Source organism: Schistocerca cancellata, chromosome 3 (genome assembly GCF_023864275.1).
Source record: "Schistocerca cancellata isolate TAMUIC-IGC-003103 chromosome 3, iqSchCanc2.1, whole genome shotgun sequence".
Lineage (NCBI taxonomy): Eukaryota > Metazoa > Arthropoda > Insecta > Orthoptera > Acrididae > Schistocerca > Schistocerca cancellata.
Window position 1 is genome coordinate 670,363,887 of NC_064628.1, and position 16,622 is coordinate 670,380,508.

Consider the following 16,622-nt stretch of genomic DNA (forward strand, 5'->3'; position numbering starts at 1 on the left):
GCAAGGAAAGCGTTTCTGAAGAAGAGAAATTTGTTAACATCGAGTATAGATTTAAGTGTCAGGAAGTCATTTCTGAAAGTATTTGTATGGAGTGTAGCCATGTATGGAAGTGAAACATGGACGGTAAATAGTTTGGACAAGAAGAGAATAGAAGCTTTCGAAATGTGGTGCTACAGAAGAATGCTGAAGATTAGATGGGTAGATCACATAACTAATGAGGAAGTATTGAATAGGATTGGGGAGAAGTTTGTGGCACAACTTGACCAGAAGAAGGGATCGGTTGGTAGGACATGTTCTGAGGCATCAAGGGATCACAAATTTAGCATTGGAGGGCAGCGTGGAGGGTAAAAATCGTAGAGGGAGACCAAGAGATGAATACGCAGAGCAGATTCAGAAGGATCGGTTGCAATAATTACTTGGAGATGAAGCAGCTTACACAGGATGGAGTAGCATGGAGAACTGCGGCAGATCAGTCTCTGGACTGACGACCACAACAACAACAACAACAACAACAACAACAAGCAGTAGAGGCCAGAACAGAACAGAAGCTTTAGAAATACGGTGCTACAGATGAATGCTGAATATTGGTAGGGTACATCGGATAACCAATGAAGGCGGGAATATAAGCTCTTCGTGTCACAACGTGTCTAAAACGTGAGATATGTTGACGGAACGGTTACCGAGGAACCAACGAGCACATAATGTGATAAGAGAGCGAAGTGGGGATGGAAAGGAGGGAGTGGGAGGAAGTAGAAAAGTTATAGAATAAGACCAAGGCTTGAATACATAAAGCTGGTTCAAACTGACGTCTATTGCAGTAGTCATACGAATATAAAGAAACTTGTAGAAGATAGTTTACCTCAAAGAGCTGCATCCAATCAATCTTCGTACTGAATACCACAACAATGTTCGCAAGATGGTCGCCGTACGCCATTTTATACTTAAAATGCTCATACGGATTCCCAAAGATAATCTTTAGACCCAGCCTAATCTCCTAAAACGTGCCGTTTTATGTCTGAAAATTTATCAGATTTTGAATGATATCAGTATTTCATTCAACCTATTATTACCATTCCTTATATTGAACGGTGAAATGAAGCAAAAATTGGATTTTAATATTGAGAGAACTCATGAGGATGGACTCTTGCGATGTGACTGCAGCCACTCGCGCAGATGGCACTTGTAGAGTTCTTTCAGACTGTACCACTGCCTTGACTCACTTTCACAATGGCGTGTTTTATTTCTTCCTTCCTCTGCTGTTGCCTTGCTGTAGCTCAAGTATTTCGTGGCTCGAAGAAAGTTTAGAGAAGCCCTGAAACCGTACGACGTTAAGGACGTCATTGAGCAATACTCGTCCGGGCACGCAGACCTCTTGAACAGGGTGAAAAATCTGCACTTCAGGTGGGTCGAAGTACAAACTTCAACACTCGTTAGTATGCATGTTCACGCTTATAATTCGCATTACCGTACCAATTAAGTGTCATTAGTGATTAGAGGTCCCTTTTATAGAGTGTAGCTCTTAGAATAGAGGTTAGATATTTGTGTTACCAAAGCTTCCTCGATCGTTCCAAGCATATTTATTCGGTTTGACTAGGAATATTGCAGTCCGCTATGGTACTATATCGAGCCCATGGTAATACCACATTAAGGTGTAAATATTTATAACACAGACAGTATGACGTACAAAAGCGAATTACGGTCTTTTAAGAAAGATACTTTCTAGCTTCATACACAATTTAAAGAGAAAGGGCCGTCAAATTACGGATTACTTGTATACCTGAGGTCATCCGCTGTCATACGCTGTCGGAATCAAATACTTTCTGAAGCGGTTATTCTACGCAGCAGTGCTTTGTCTTAATTTCTTTTGCTTAAATATTTCGCTACTGCATGACGAGTATTAATGTTACAACAAGAAAGCTATGAGTATCAAAGAGTTTAGTACGATTTTCGTCTCGCTTATTTTGTGGTGACAGCATGCGACACAACCTTTGTACTGTGCTATTTCTATTCCTTACCAATTACGGCATGCTTGTATGTCAATAACAACAAGAAACTGCACGTAGAGAGAACTTTGCAAAAATGTTGCACTTTAATTTTCCTGTCAAAAGTATTACCCTCTTATGTATATGTCTAGTGATTGTTCACTGTGCAAAATAAATAAAAAATCGTATCCCTTTTTCGAAACCCCATAACTGTCTCCGATTGGGACGCGTAAGTTTGAAATGTGCCTCAAAGTTGCCTACAATCTTCTTCTGTAATGGTACAAAAACGTTGCTCTCTGAAACTTCAACCTCGGGATCGACTACGCTTCGAACAGCAATATGTCGACACATGCGAAAGAAAGGCCACAGATCTGAAGTTCATATAAAGTCTAAGTTGAGTTAATGATGTCTCATAGGCATCAAACTTCATCACAACTCTGCCCACCATCATCGTGAATGTGTCATACGATGGAAAAGTCGTCACACCCCCTCTTACCCACATTTCACCCCTTTTGATGTCCCTACCAAGGAGGTCAGAAACGCGACGCCCAGCATTGAAGTCACGTGGTTTTCTTATGGTGGTCGAGGAAAACATTCCAGATACACCGCCGCTCAGAATCGATAAGAAAAGCCCTCCGAGGACGGCATAAAGAGCATCAACAAAACCATCCCTTCCCCTGGGGCGTCGATTCCCACAGATTTCGCGATCGAAAACGACAGTTCGCAGAGCAGTTTCCAACAGGACGACTTTGTTGACAACATATAACATTTCTGACTCCCCCCCCCCCCCCCCCAGGACGATTTATCCCCCTCTAAGGACATCGTGGGTTTGCAACTCCGTTGAAAGTGATCTGACCCATTTGGAGTGTAGTGCGATATCAATATTTGCTCTGGCATACAGGGTGTAAGCACTAGGGACCGCTCAAAACCATTCGACAAAAATTTGTACATGATCCGCCGCAGCAAAGGTTGTTTATGTTTTTTCAGTCCTCCAGTTTAATGCCCTTCTGTGGCGCGATGGTGGAGGGGACGCAACATTGACATGTGCACGAATAAAGCGGCAAAGGGTCCGTGTAAGAACTCCTCCCCCCCCCCCCATTTCTATAACACCCTCGGTGACACCCACGCAGCTTTGTTGAGCACGTTAAATACAACTATGAACCTGTCAGGGACTTCGAAAGGTATTAAGTGAATGGAGCATTACGGCTGCTGTAGCGGCTTAGGTGGGGTCCCAAAAATTACGGTCGCACTACACTCCAAAGATGCCACATCAGTTCAGTTTCAGCACGGTTGCAGCCCCACGATGACCCTAGGGTAGGGTTGAAACGTTCGGACGGGGGAGGGGGGGGGGGGACATAACATTGACATGTGCACGAATAAAGCGGCAAAGGGTCCATGTAAGAGCCCCTCCCCCCCCATTTCTGCAACACCCTCGGTGACACCCACGCAGCTTTGTTGAGCACGTTAAATACAACTGTGAACCTGTCAGGGACTTCGAAAGGCATTAAGTGAATGGAGCATTACGGCTGCTGTAGCGGCTTAGGTGGAGTCACAAAAATTACGGTCGCACTACACTCCAAAGATGCCAGATCACGTTCATTTTCAGAACGGTTGCAGGCCCACGATGACCCTAGGGTAGGAGTGAAACGTTCGGAGGGGGGGGGGGGGGGTGTCAGCAGTACTGAACATTGACAAGAGAACGTGTTCCTTTAAACTGTCGTTTTCGACCGCGAATACGTAGGAATCAACGCCCCAAGCGAAGGTCTAATTTTTATTGATGCCCTTTTTTCCCCTCTCGTGAGGGCTCTTCGCGTCGATTATGAATGACGGTGTGTCTGAAATATTTTTCCTCGGCCACTCATAAGAAAACGGCGTGATTTCAATGCTGGATGTCGACGTTGTGATTTCCATTGCAAAAGCGTCAAAACAAGGAATGAAATGTGGGTAAGCAGTTTTGCCGACCTTCCCATCGTATGACATGTCCATGATCGCGTTAGGCGGAACTATGGTGAAATTTGGTGCCAATTTGACATCATTAATCCACCTTAGACCTTACATGAACTTCTGAGCTGTGGCCTTTTTTTTTTTCTTACGTGTCGATACCTTGCTGCCTGAAGCGTCGTCCAGTCCCAGGGTGACGTCACAGGGTCCCACGCTTTTACACTACAGAGGAAGGTTCACGGCACTTGTGAGCCAAAGTTCGAACTCCTGCGTCGCAGTGGGAGACGATTACGGGGTTTCGAAAAAGTGATGTCCTGCTTTTTTTTTGCACAGTGATCATGTCTAAAATAGACAGGTATACACACCATCGAATGCATGTTTGTCTTAATTAGTTTTTACTGCACTGTTGGTTCCTTATCACAGATTTCGGATTTGAAAACTGCACTTCTCATCTATTTTATTGTTAGCTTCATGATTGGAGGTATCCTTCGAAGTTAGGGCAACGAATAATGGAGCCGTGCAAGTGTGGATTACATCAATAATTTCATCAAGACTATCTTCAGCATATATTTTCACTTTATCGTTTCATTTCGCCGAAATACAGCACAGAAACCGTGTATCCAAAGGAGGTTTCAATACTGGTCAAGAATAATATATTCCCCTTATCAGACATAAAAAGGAGTAACAAAACTACAAGCATTCAGAAGATCACGAGTAATTTAATCTGTAGCATTAGCCTTACTGTAAATATGGGTGCCTGTTTATCAAACTCTTTCCACTCACCCGTGTACATACACAATTTATTAGTATCGAATTACTTTCAATTTATGACAGTTTACTGAAATGTTTCCTCAAATTCAATGACGACAATTTTGTCTCGATCTTGCAGGTTGGACCAAATTCTCGGGAAGCAAGGTTCCAAGGCGAAAGATGTATATGCATCAAAAATCAGTCTAGCATCGAGAGTCGTTAAAGTTGAAAGACAGGTAAGACTTATATGTAGTATGTAAACCAAGAACATATTTTCTAAATACACTTTATTTCAGCGCAGTATGTAAATATATACAGTCCAATACGCATGTAAGTTATTGATCTCCCACTTGCAGTGCCAATGGATGCAAATTTTGTCATCTTTGTAGACGATGAAAGTAAACAGATTTCTTTATGAAAGGGTAGCTGGTTAAATATTTGAAACCATCAATAGATGTATCAACAGAAACGGATTCAGTTTTTGAGTCCACAAGTAGATCACAGCGTTAAATGAAAAACTCGTATATTCGACACAATATGGCGTCTTAGTTTCTCTGCATTTTCAGTACAGAAAGTTTCCCGCCTACAGGTGATTTGAAAATAAAGATGTTACAGTGTTCCGTATATTTCCATTCACTAATTAGTTACTGAACCATTTTTGAGGGAAACTCCACTTGTAGTGATAACATCTTCAGAATACAGAAGCGTCTCATACATTATCGTTCGTCATTAAAAAGAAACATCTGCAAAGACCTTTTTAGATACCCTATTTTGACAACTGATATAAATTACACTTATGTGCTTCGTTGACCTTCCAAAAAATAGAACCAAAAGTGACTGTTATACGAGAACCACGGGGTTAACATTAGTACAGAAAGGAATTAGGTTCTGCATAACAGTTGAACCACTCTGACGATTCGAAATGTTTATCTTGTGCAAGTATAGGACAGAAAGATTTCCCATCTTCAGCATGTAGCCCGGCTCACACCCCCAACAAAGTTGTAACCCTGTAACTACCAACAAACGTGGCGATATATTCAGTCACATGCCTTGTGACGATGTGTTACTGAGGCCGGGGTACATTGCCACAGCAGTAGCAAATGGATCAGATGTGAACAGTGTTGATATACGACTCTTGAAATGTGGTTCTAGACAGAGTACAAGCGTGATAATTAACGCTAAAGCCCCGTACTCACCGTCCTGTTCCCCACAAATAACACTGGGCACTAACAAGGCCGCTAACGATCTGAGGAGATATTGAATTTAATCAGATCTGTTATGCAACAAATAATGAGCAACCGCAACTGTAACATCATGAACATTAAACCTACACTGGATCAGCTTGTCAATCGGCATAAAAGGAATGCAAAGTATAAAGTGACATTCAATTGCGTTTATAGCTGTTTGTGCCATTAAACATTGTGCAATGAAATGTACAGTCCACAACAGCAAATAAAAGAGTCTTTACAGCTTCCATCCTGTCATAGACGGGCACTGTATAGCAACCATATGCGAAATACAGTTTAAACTACATGTGGCGACACCATGTAGAGGGAACCCGCACACACAATAAGGATAGAAAAGATAGAATAATAGATTAATCACATTAACCTTCTAATATTTCAGTCTGTTGTTCATGGACCCATCTGAGTACACGTGACGTCACCTACGTCCCCATTTACTCTGGCATGCTTTAATGTACGGTTTAGGATGGCTGTCCTATTACAGCCGACTTCAATGCCCACAGTTAGTCAAGGATATGCTAAAGCAACTACTCCTGTGGCGAGGCAGTGCTGCACACACTCGAAGAATTTAATATAATTACCTTTAATGATGGTAGGCTTATAATGACTCCTGTGCCAGAACTTGGCGAGCCTGCAACAAACCTGTCTGTCTGGTCCTTGTATTTGCCTCTGAGATCCACTAGAAACTGGATCCCTCAAAACTCTACCATCTCTCTCTCCCCGCATCCACCACTGCTGGCGGCTCACCTCCAACTGGGCAATAGAGTTGTAGCGATTCGTGAATGAGTCGTTCATTTGAACGACTCTAAATAAAGAATCGTAAGAATCGAAACGTGATACGGACGATTCGTCGTTCAAAAGAATCGTTAGAACGATTGCATGTTTCCGAGTCGTGACGATTCCAAGTTCCAACGATTCATCGATTCTTAGTAATAGTACGCTTCGAAGGCAACTTCCGAATCATTCCGAGTCGTGCCGAATGATTACGACCGCCAGATGGCAGTCAAGTGAAGGATATGTGCGAACTAAGGAAGCTCGGAACGAAGAAACGAAGTTCGTGGGTCGTAATATTACTCGTGAAAACCAAGCTGACACTTGGCGGTGGCTGACTGGAACGAGCGTAAAGCGACATTACTTCACTGCTAATTCTGTTAGTTCCACTAGAGCTGCCACTAAATGGCTGTAGCACTAGACCAATATTACAGAGCCTATATAGAGAGAATATAGACGCTCTAACCAATACCGTTCTTGGCGGATCGCTATGTAATACCGTCTTTAAACAAAATTAATAATTTCAAGTTCGAGTTTTCAAATGTTATCGCCGGCCGCGGTGGTCTAGCGGTTCTGGCGCTGCAGTCCGGAACCGCGTGACCGCTACGGTCGCAGGTTCGAATCCTGCCTCGGGCATGGGTGTGTGTGATGTCCTTAGGTTAGTTAGGTTTACGTAGTTCTAAGTTCTAGGGGACTTATGACCTAAGATGTTGAGTCCCATAGTGCTCAGAGCCATTTGAACCATTTTTTCAAATGTTATCGTGTTCAGATTCATATTAAATTTTAGTGAAGTAATGTCGCTGTATACGATTGGATCCTACTGTTGAGAGGTATGTCGTCTTCTCACGTACATAGTAGTGACAGCGGCAAGTTCTCTGACAAATTAAAAGCAAAATACCTATGCTTTGTATTTAGAAGAAATGAAAGTTAAGCTAAATTTGCTGTGTGGGAGGGCTGTAAGCTGCGTTATGAATTACAAGGGTGATGTGGACTTCGAAAGACAGCACAGAAAAACATAGGATATGAGCCAAACCACCTCTGCCTCACTGCTAGATTTTGTTACTATAAAACAGACGTCTGTAGTTAGATACGTTCAAGCCACACAACCAAACCGGTATACCACGTAATTTTGCACCACCTTTCGCTCAAATCGACTCCTCTTTCCTGGCATACTGAAATAAAACAATAGATGCAATCAAATCGAACGTGACCTTTCATCAATTAAGGCATTACACGCATAAATCGAGAATCACACTTATAACGTCATATGCATGTTTACTCATAAATAAACTATATCTGGCATATCTTATCATGATACAGTTCGATTCTAACCCCTATTGACAATTTCAGACATGTCCTGCATTCCGTAAGAATCGTGCCATCGCAGACAAGAATGAAACGTGAAAGAATCGTGAACGAATCGTAGGAATCGATTCGCAATGTGAGATTGAATCGTAGGAATCGAATCGGGGAAAAGAATCGTGTTGCCCAACTCTACTGCGCAACGCTACGCGCTGTTCATATCCAACTGCCCAACACTACAATAGCAAATATTCCAACAATGCAAACCACCCACAGATTGCACACAACACAGTCACTGATTTTCATACAGAGCGCTACGTGGTTTTACCAACATAAAAACCTAAACAGCCTACTTTCAGTTCAATCAAAACATCGAAAAGTGAACAGTGCATATGAACAGTGAAGTCACATAACCAGGTGAAAGCGTTTCATATTTAGGAGAGGCGAATAAAATGACCACATAAACTGGAGTAAACAGGAGGAAAAAAATGGACTGCGGTACTTTAGGTAAGCTAAATAGGATTTTCAAAACTTAGCTTCTCTTGGGTCTGAAACGGGAAATTTACGACATATATGTATTATTACCAAGTGTCAATGACCTTGCTGCAGTGGTAACACTGATACCTGTCAGATCATCGAAGTTAAGCGCTGTCGGGCTTGCCAGTAGTTTGATGGGTCACCGTCTGGGTCTGCCGACTGCTGTTGGAAAGCGGGATGCACTGAGCCCTTGTGAAGCCAATTGAGGAGCTACTTGACTGAGAAGTAGCGGCACCAGTCACGAAAACTGACAACGGCCGGGAGAGCGGTGTGCTGACCACATGCCCCTATGTATTGTAACTGCGTAACCTCTTTTGATGCTAGTCAGTTTTGCCCGCAGCTCGTGGTCGTGCGGTAGCGTTCTCGCTTCCCGCGCCCGGGTTCCCGGGTTCGATTCCCGGCGGGGTCAGGGATTTTCTCTGCCTCGTGATGGCTGGGTGTTGTGTGATGTCCTTAGGTTAGTTAGGTGTAAGTAGTTCTAAGTTCTAGGGGACTGATGACCATAGATGTTAAGTCCGATAGTGCTCAGAGCCATTTGAACCATTTGCTAGTCAATTGTCAGGATGAGCATTACTGCAAAGGGCATTTGATTCTAAAGCATTATGTCAGGGAGAAAAACACTAAATAAATTGCGTTTTCTCTCTTAAGAACATGTGGGCAGGGTGGGTTCTTCCTTGGCTCGGGTATGAGGTAGAATGAAACAGCATTTCTACATAAGATAACTTTTATTGAAAGATTTGTACAATGGTTTCCTTACTGGATTGTTCTGGCTGGGAGGGTGGCAGCTGTGTCGTTTGCGAAGCCTCTGCTGCGTGAGCGGCAGCGTCTGATTACGCGTGGTGGTGTGTACCTTGCGTCACCATTTCTCCCAGTTGACTGGAGACGCGCACCGTGCGGTGGCCCGTTTAATTATTGAGAATGAAGTCGTGAATCGGATGGTGATACCTGGGATGTGGCGTCCCAGTGTTTCTCTTCTCTATGCGGCCGCGTGTGTCAGTGTTGTTCGTCGGCCAGCGGAGCGGCACGGCGGGGGAAGGACAGTGTCCCGGACTCGAACAACGGACTCCAGCTTGCCAGTCTTCGGCTGTCAGATCTTCATCACCAGCTCACAGGTGACTGCTGATATGAGGCCGTCTCCTTCCTGTCCTCACGAGTCACCCGGGTACGTAAAAATCAGTCTTCAAAAACCTTCTGACTTCTGTCTTCTGGCGGCGAGGCTGCTGCTTGCTATTCCATTACAGTGGCGAACTTGGTGCTTCTATGTACGATGTAGTCTCTTCCTGACTGACGGTCTTCAGCTCCAAAACGAAACTGAAAGCTACTACTGTCGGGCCCACTGCGTCTCGCGTATTTATTTACATCAGTTCACTGGAGGTGAACGACTTCACAGTCATTACCTCTTCTGTCATGTTGAAAAGCTTCTCGAAGAATCTTCTTAACGTCGGTCATTGGCTCTTGGAATGTAGGCGAGGGCCTTTGATCACATGTGACAATTGAGAAATACGTGAGCCGGTCGGGCGAAGCCCTGACAGCTGAATTGACAGCGTCCGCTTATGTGGGGAGGGCGATGGCTTCTCCTGAACGTGCTGACTTCACGGTCATTGCCTCTTCTGCTCTGCCCGCTGCTTGCCAGTGTGTAATTCTTCTAAACTAAACTAAGTTTTCCATTTATTTTCTAATTTCTACTTTAGTTCACATTGATTTCACTAATTTATTTACCTATCTTAAGTACCACTCAACAGTTTTCCCATCCAGTGATGCCTAAGGGCTGAAAATGACACAGCGCCCAGTCGGTACAGTTGGGCCTTCATGGCCTGTTTGGACGGTAGTTTTCTATTTCTTTTTTTTTTTCTTTTTTTTTGTCTGTGTCACTGAGGCATGGACTTACAATGTGAAAACGTGCAAAGCTGCGGGTTGTACTGCGAGCAATGAAGAGATGCATATTTCGAATTACTAGAAGACAAAGAAAAGCCGACAAATCGATAAAGATGCTTCAGTACCTTTGTGTCCTGCGGTGAATGCTTGGAGCTGACTACGAATATATTCATTAATGACACATTTATTTGCTTTCCCAAACAAGAAAACTCAAACTTTTTTATTTATTTATTTATTTATTTATTTATTTATTTATTTATTTTTTTGCAATTTCCTCTGACATAGAAGCCATAACGACATTATGGTCGCTAATACCTTCTTCTAGATTAACTTCCTCAAAAAGATCAGGTCTGTTTGTCGCCCAGATATCTAATACGTTCCCAACTCGAGTTGGTTTTCTAAGCAACTGCTCAAGGTTGTATGTTGAGAGCGCTCCTAGAATAACTTCACACTAGTCTTTGTGTCTGCCCCCTGTGATAAACGTGTAATTTTCCCAGTGAATGGACGTCAGATTAAAGTCTCCACCTATAGCTAATGGATAATTCGGATATTTATTTCCTATGTACTCAGGACTTTCCCTGAAACGTTCTACGACGTTTGTTGCGGATGCTGCTGGTCTATAAAAACATCCTAATACAATGGCCACTCCTTGTCTGATTGACAGCTTTATCCAGACTATTTCACAGTCCGACCCAGTATCAATCTCAACTGCGTTTAAACAGCTTTTAACTGCAATGAACACACCACCTCCCATAGCATCAGTCCTATCCTTCCTAAACATTGTCCATCCGAGATAAAAATTTCACTGCTGTTTATGTCTGATTTCAGCCAGCTTTCGGTACCTAGGGCCGAATACAGTATTGGCATTACTACTGTTTATTTCGGAGAGTAACTCGAGGATCTTGCTACAGACACTTCGACAATTTACTAACAGTAGATTTAGCATATTTAAATCCTTTTGAATGACCTGTTTAGGTGAACTAACAATTTCTTACAGTTGGCACACACACATCAGTGTCATGAACTGGCAATTTTTCAGGCCAACTGTTTGTTTCCCGTGGGGAGGAACCTAACCTAAAAAAAAAAAAAAAAAAAAAAAAAGAAGAAAAACATGTGCACGCTACCCATGTAGCCGCTTCCTGTGTGTATTGCACCCCTGATCTATCGAGGGGCGTCCTACAACGTTCCACCTCATAGCGTAGGTAAAGGAATCTACAACCATTTTCGTCACAGAGTCGACGCAGCCTCTGGTTTGGATTCTCCACTCGACGCCAAACCATATGAGCCCAATCCACCCTGGGCACGATGCTGCAAATCGTCAGCTTGTCTTCGACTCCTCGAGAGATGGAGGCCGCCTTCGACAATTTAGCCAGCTGTTGAACGGACCCAATGATTTCCTCGGAGCCGGCCGAAGTGGCCGTGCGGTTAAAGGCGCTGCAGTCTGGAACCGCAAGACCGCTACGGTCGCAGGTTCGAATCCTGCCTCGGGCATGGATGTTTGTGATGTCCTTAGGTTAGTTAGGTTTAACTAGTTCTAAGTTCTAGGGGACTAATGACCTCATCAGTTGAGTCCCATAGTGCTCAGAGCCAATTGATTTCCTCGGAACTCCGACGACTGGCATCGTTGGTGGGTGCCGACATGTGCAACAATCTGCATCTGGCTGCACCCCACACGCTCGATAGCCGCCGGAAGAGCCTCTTCCACATCCCGGACAAGGCCCCCGGCAAGCACACCGAATGAACGTTGGACTTCTTCCCCGTCCTAGCCGCTATGTTCCTGAGGGCCTCCATGACCAGCCTAACATTGGAGCTCCCAGTAACTAACAAACCCCTATCCCCACGTGCCTGTCCGGACCTTGCTGAAGGAGCGGCCACTATCCTGGCAGAAGGTGCATTCTGATCAGGCTCAGCCTCCCCTCCCCCCTTCCAGCATCAGATAGCACACTTAATCTATTAGCAAAGTGCATGGAATTTGGCAGGAGCCTGCGGCCCCCATGCAGCCTTCGCCGTGAGGCTCGAGACCTCGGCACAGTCTGCTACCCACACTGAGCTGAGAGAGGGCCGGCCGGCCCAGTCGCACCTGAGGTCGGCTCAGTGACAGAGAGTTGTGACATTCCACTCTGCACATCTACTACAGCAGAGGCTGCCCCAGACACCACATCCCCACCGCACCTCAAGGTGGCACTCAGGAGCCTGTTGACTGTGGCCAACAAAGCTTCCAGCTGCGTTTGTAATGTGGCCAACTCCTGCATCCGCACACAACAGACACAGTCCCTATCCACCTAGTTAATATGTGGTTTACTATAAGAAACTTAAGGAAACATACTGCCACACAAGGTTAACAGTTACACTCCCTAGTTGGCAGAAAGGACACTCAGCAATGAAAAACAATAAAAATGTATGGTAGAAGCTAGATCTGGTGCTTATTTTCCTGCTAGAGGCTATCTAGTGAATATTATTAAAAAATTAAATAGTAACCTACGGTAAACTACAACTACTGTTTATCCCTCGTATTCAAAATGTAAACAAACGTTCATGTACGCGCGAAAATGACCTTATAAAACTATAAAAATTGCTACCGTCAATGTGTCTAAATGACACTAATAAACATAAATACTGAGTATTGTACACTGACAAATGCAGGTAGAAAACAAAACCTTTAGCTAACAATAAGAGATCAGAATGTAAAGCAAAAATACGAACTCAACTTTATAGGTACCGATGGGCTTATAGTACACAATCACTAAAGGCCCACAACAAGGTAAGGAATTTAAGCAGACGGCGAAGTGAGTTTTAGATTTCTGCTAACTAAACCATATTTAAGAAGGGCTGAAAAGTTGTATTATAACACTGATTTACTCAGATATTGTAGTGTACCACTAATTTAGCGCGTATTTTACGTTTGCTTAACTGTTAACACTCGCAGGTTCCGGTAGTCAAACGTATACAAATGTGGTTAGAATTTACTGTCAGTATCACTTTTCCTAATAAAACGTATAAAAACCACAGCCTTCAATTTATCGAGTCTCAATGACACTAATAAACGTGAATACTTATTATTGTACAATAACTTAAATTGATTCATCCTTGCATTTATAATGTAAACAAACGCTTACTTACAGGAGAAAAATGACGTAATAAAACTTATAAAAACTGCTACCTTCCATGTGTCGAGTCTAAGTGACATTAATAAACGCTAACACTGAGTATCGTATACTGACTTAATTGATGATCCTGCGTATTTAACGTCAGTTAAAAATGTAAACAAACGTCTGCGTACACGAGAAACTGTCGTAAACAGAAACATCGCTTTTCCTATTCAGACGCAAATTTAAACTGAAACCTTTAAATTTAACACGTCTATCTGACACTAATACACGTAAATACTACAGAATATACAGCAAAAACAATTAAATTACTAGCTAAATTACTTATCTCGTAACACAGCAAGCGAAAAGCGCCCGTAGCTGGAGTCAGGGCTGCCAACATTTATATAATGACTAGATCCATGAATGACACACAAAGCATAAATGTCCAAAGTGAGTATTGTTATAACGCCATTAATATAAAATGTTAGGTATACGGAAAATACTGTAAATATAACCATACATTCATGTATGTAGAAAAGTGGTATAACGCTGAAAACAATAACAGGTTTTCTTCATATAAATTAAACACGTCGTTCAATAATTAAATGTCATAGTCCTTGTAAACTTACCATTGCTTAAAATATAATCATCAACTAGTCACGTTGTAACACAATTACCTGAATCTGTGTTTATAGATTCATCAGTAGTTTGTCATGTAGTAAGGTCTCACATCGTAAATTTTCTGTCGCTATATATATGATCTGTTAGTTGTATCAAATGGTTCACATTGAGGCAGTAAACTGAAACCGCCGAATCTATTACAGAGGCATACAACTGGTTCTTCAAAGGGCTGCACAGGGCAGTACAGATAGAAGCCCTGTTCATGTGTAGTACGAGTGAACTAATAATTTGTGCACAAACTATGTCATGGCTCGATGGGACCCTTTCAGTTACTTCGAGAATGTTCTGCATCTTATTTGTATCTTATTGTCCGTATCATACTGGCCCAACATGGATACTCGTAACACAAACACATTCAAATAAAGCGCCAAAGCGCTCTCTGTGTAAGAAATGCGTGCATTCCAGTGGCCATCATTAAGGAAACTGCGTGTATCAAATAGTGTTGCTGTACCACAAACACCGCTGAAACGAGAGTGCATTTTTATCCTATTTGCAGTGTCTGTGTTTAGCGGTCTATTATGCAATGTCCTCCAGAAATACATGGATGTCTGAGAGAACAGACACTGCTGCGAACTAGTGCAGTATGACACACAAGAAATGTATTCACAAATGTGAATATGATGAGACCAACTACACAGTTTATTGGCGACATAGGAAAATTTGTGCCAGGCCGAGACTCGAACCCGGATATCCCGCTAAACGCTAGCGGTCCTGGAAGCGTGCTCGGAAAGCTGAAGTGAAGCCGGCACGGTAGCTCAGCGTGTCCAGGCAGAGAGTTAACCGCCATGAGTAATAAAAAAAATTTAAAAAAACCTGAGTTAATGCAACGACGATGAACTTCGAACAAGCGTCATGGGACGTCCACCCCGAAAAAATACGAGGGTTGGATCTTAAATAGTGGCAACTATTTATTCACAACCGATAAAAAGAGTTACATGTTTGCACCTGTTACTGTCCTTCATAGTAGTCACCAGCGTTGTGTAGAACCCGTTGCCAGCGATGTGGAGAGCGTAGTATACCGTAAGCGAATGGAGCGGTCTACTGCCTGTCGAATCTCTGGAACAATTCTGAAGCGCATGCCACGAAGTGGTTAGTTCATCTTCGGAATCAAATCAAAGTCACAAGGACTTGAGTCCTGGGAGTATGTTGGACGGTACAGTACTTCCACGTCCCATCGACCGAACAGAGCAGCCACAGCTTGCGCTGTATGCGCTCGCGCATTGTCGTGCAAAATGATGGGTGGGTTGCGCAGAAAGTGTCGCCGCTTCTTTCACAAAGCTGGTCGCAGTGATGCTCCAAAAACGAACAGTAATACTGTGTAGTGACGGTCTGCCGTGGAGGAACGTAATGCGTTAGGGTAACACCATCATAGTCCCACACGAGAATCGCCATAACTTTCACCATACTGGGGCTCTGACGCACTTTCGACTTCCGCGGCGACTCGTAATGACGCTATTCATTGGACTGGCGTTTCAATTTTGGCTCGTACGATGTGGCCCATGTCTCATACAGTGTTACGATACGGTTTAAAAAGGCCACTCCGCGCTCATAGCGCTCCAAGTGCGTCTGAGCAGCGGTGTAACGCATCCATTTCTGAATTTCCGTCTAGTCATGCGGAACCCATCGTGATGCAATTTTTCGCATGCCCAGGCGCTCCTTCAGGATGCGAAGCACAGTCGTATGTGCTAACCCGATTTCGTGGGCGAGCTCACGAATCGTATGTCGTCGATGACTGTCCAATAACGCGGCAACAGCATGCACTTTTTCGTCAGGGACGCTAGGACGACCTGCCCGATGCATGTCTGCCAGTTTTCCGACCTTCGTTGAAGGCGTTTACCCAACGTGCCACTGTTCTGTACGGCAACGCCGATTCCCCGCACGCCTCTTGAAGACCTTGATGACACTGTCGGGCTGTACCACCTATGGCACATTCAATCTTGATCCAAGTCCGTTGTTCCTGTTTCGAGAACACAGTGACGCCGTTACGTTAGACCGCTCGCTCACAAGTGACTGTGTTTCCCTCGATTGTGCGCACGCCGGAGGCGAGGGACGGGCCAGTCCATTTGCACGGGGGTAAGGTAGGTATCAACAACGTGTGCTATCAGCGACAATAGTAGATTCCATTGCACAGTGTCTCCACAGCATTGTTGCCACTATTTAAGTTCCAACCTACGTAAAACGAACAATCACGAACGAGATCAACAATACATTTTTTGTATTTTTATCGTTCGATTTCTCCTTTGAATGATCCATACTGTCACACCAAATTGCATTTCCTTTTCATTTACACCGAAATATCTACGTCCATACTCTGCAAATCAATGTGAAGTGCATGGAAGAGGGTACTTAGTATATGATAGGATTTGTTCCCGCTCCAGTCAAGTATAGAGCGCGGAAACAATGACTCTTAAACGCCTCTGTGCGCGCTGTAGTTAGTCTTGTAGGGGCGG

The 16,622-nt window shown here is 43.6% G+C and overlaps 1 protein-coding gene across 1 annotated transcript in view; it reads left to right on the forward strand.

Annotated features, from left to right (window-relative positions):
- LOC126175638 (potassium voltage-gated channel subfamily KQT member 4) overlaps positions 1–16,622 on the forward strand; it is a 992,116-nt gene that overhangs the window by 818,147 nt on the left and 157,347 nt on the right. The window contains exons 10-11 of the mRNA XM_049922528.1: positions 1,274–1,401; positions 4,813–4,909. Coding sequence (XP_049778485.1) covers positions 1,274–1,401; positions 4,813–4,909 — 225 coding nt within the window. The remainder of the gene's footprint in view (positions 1–1,273; positions 1,402–4,812; positions 4,910–16,622) is intronic.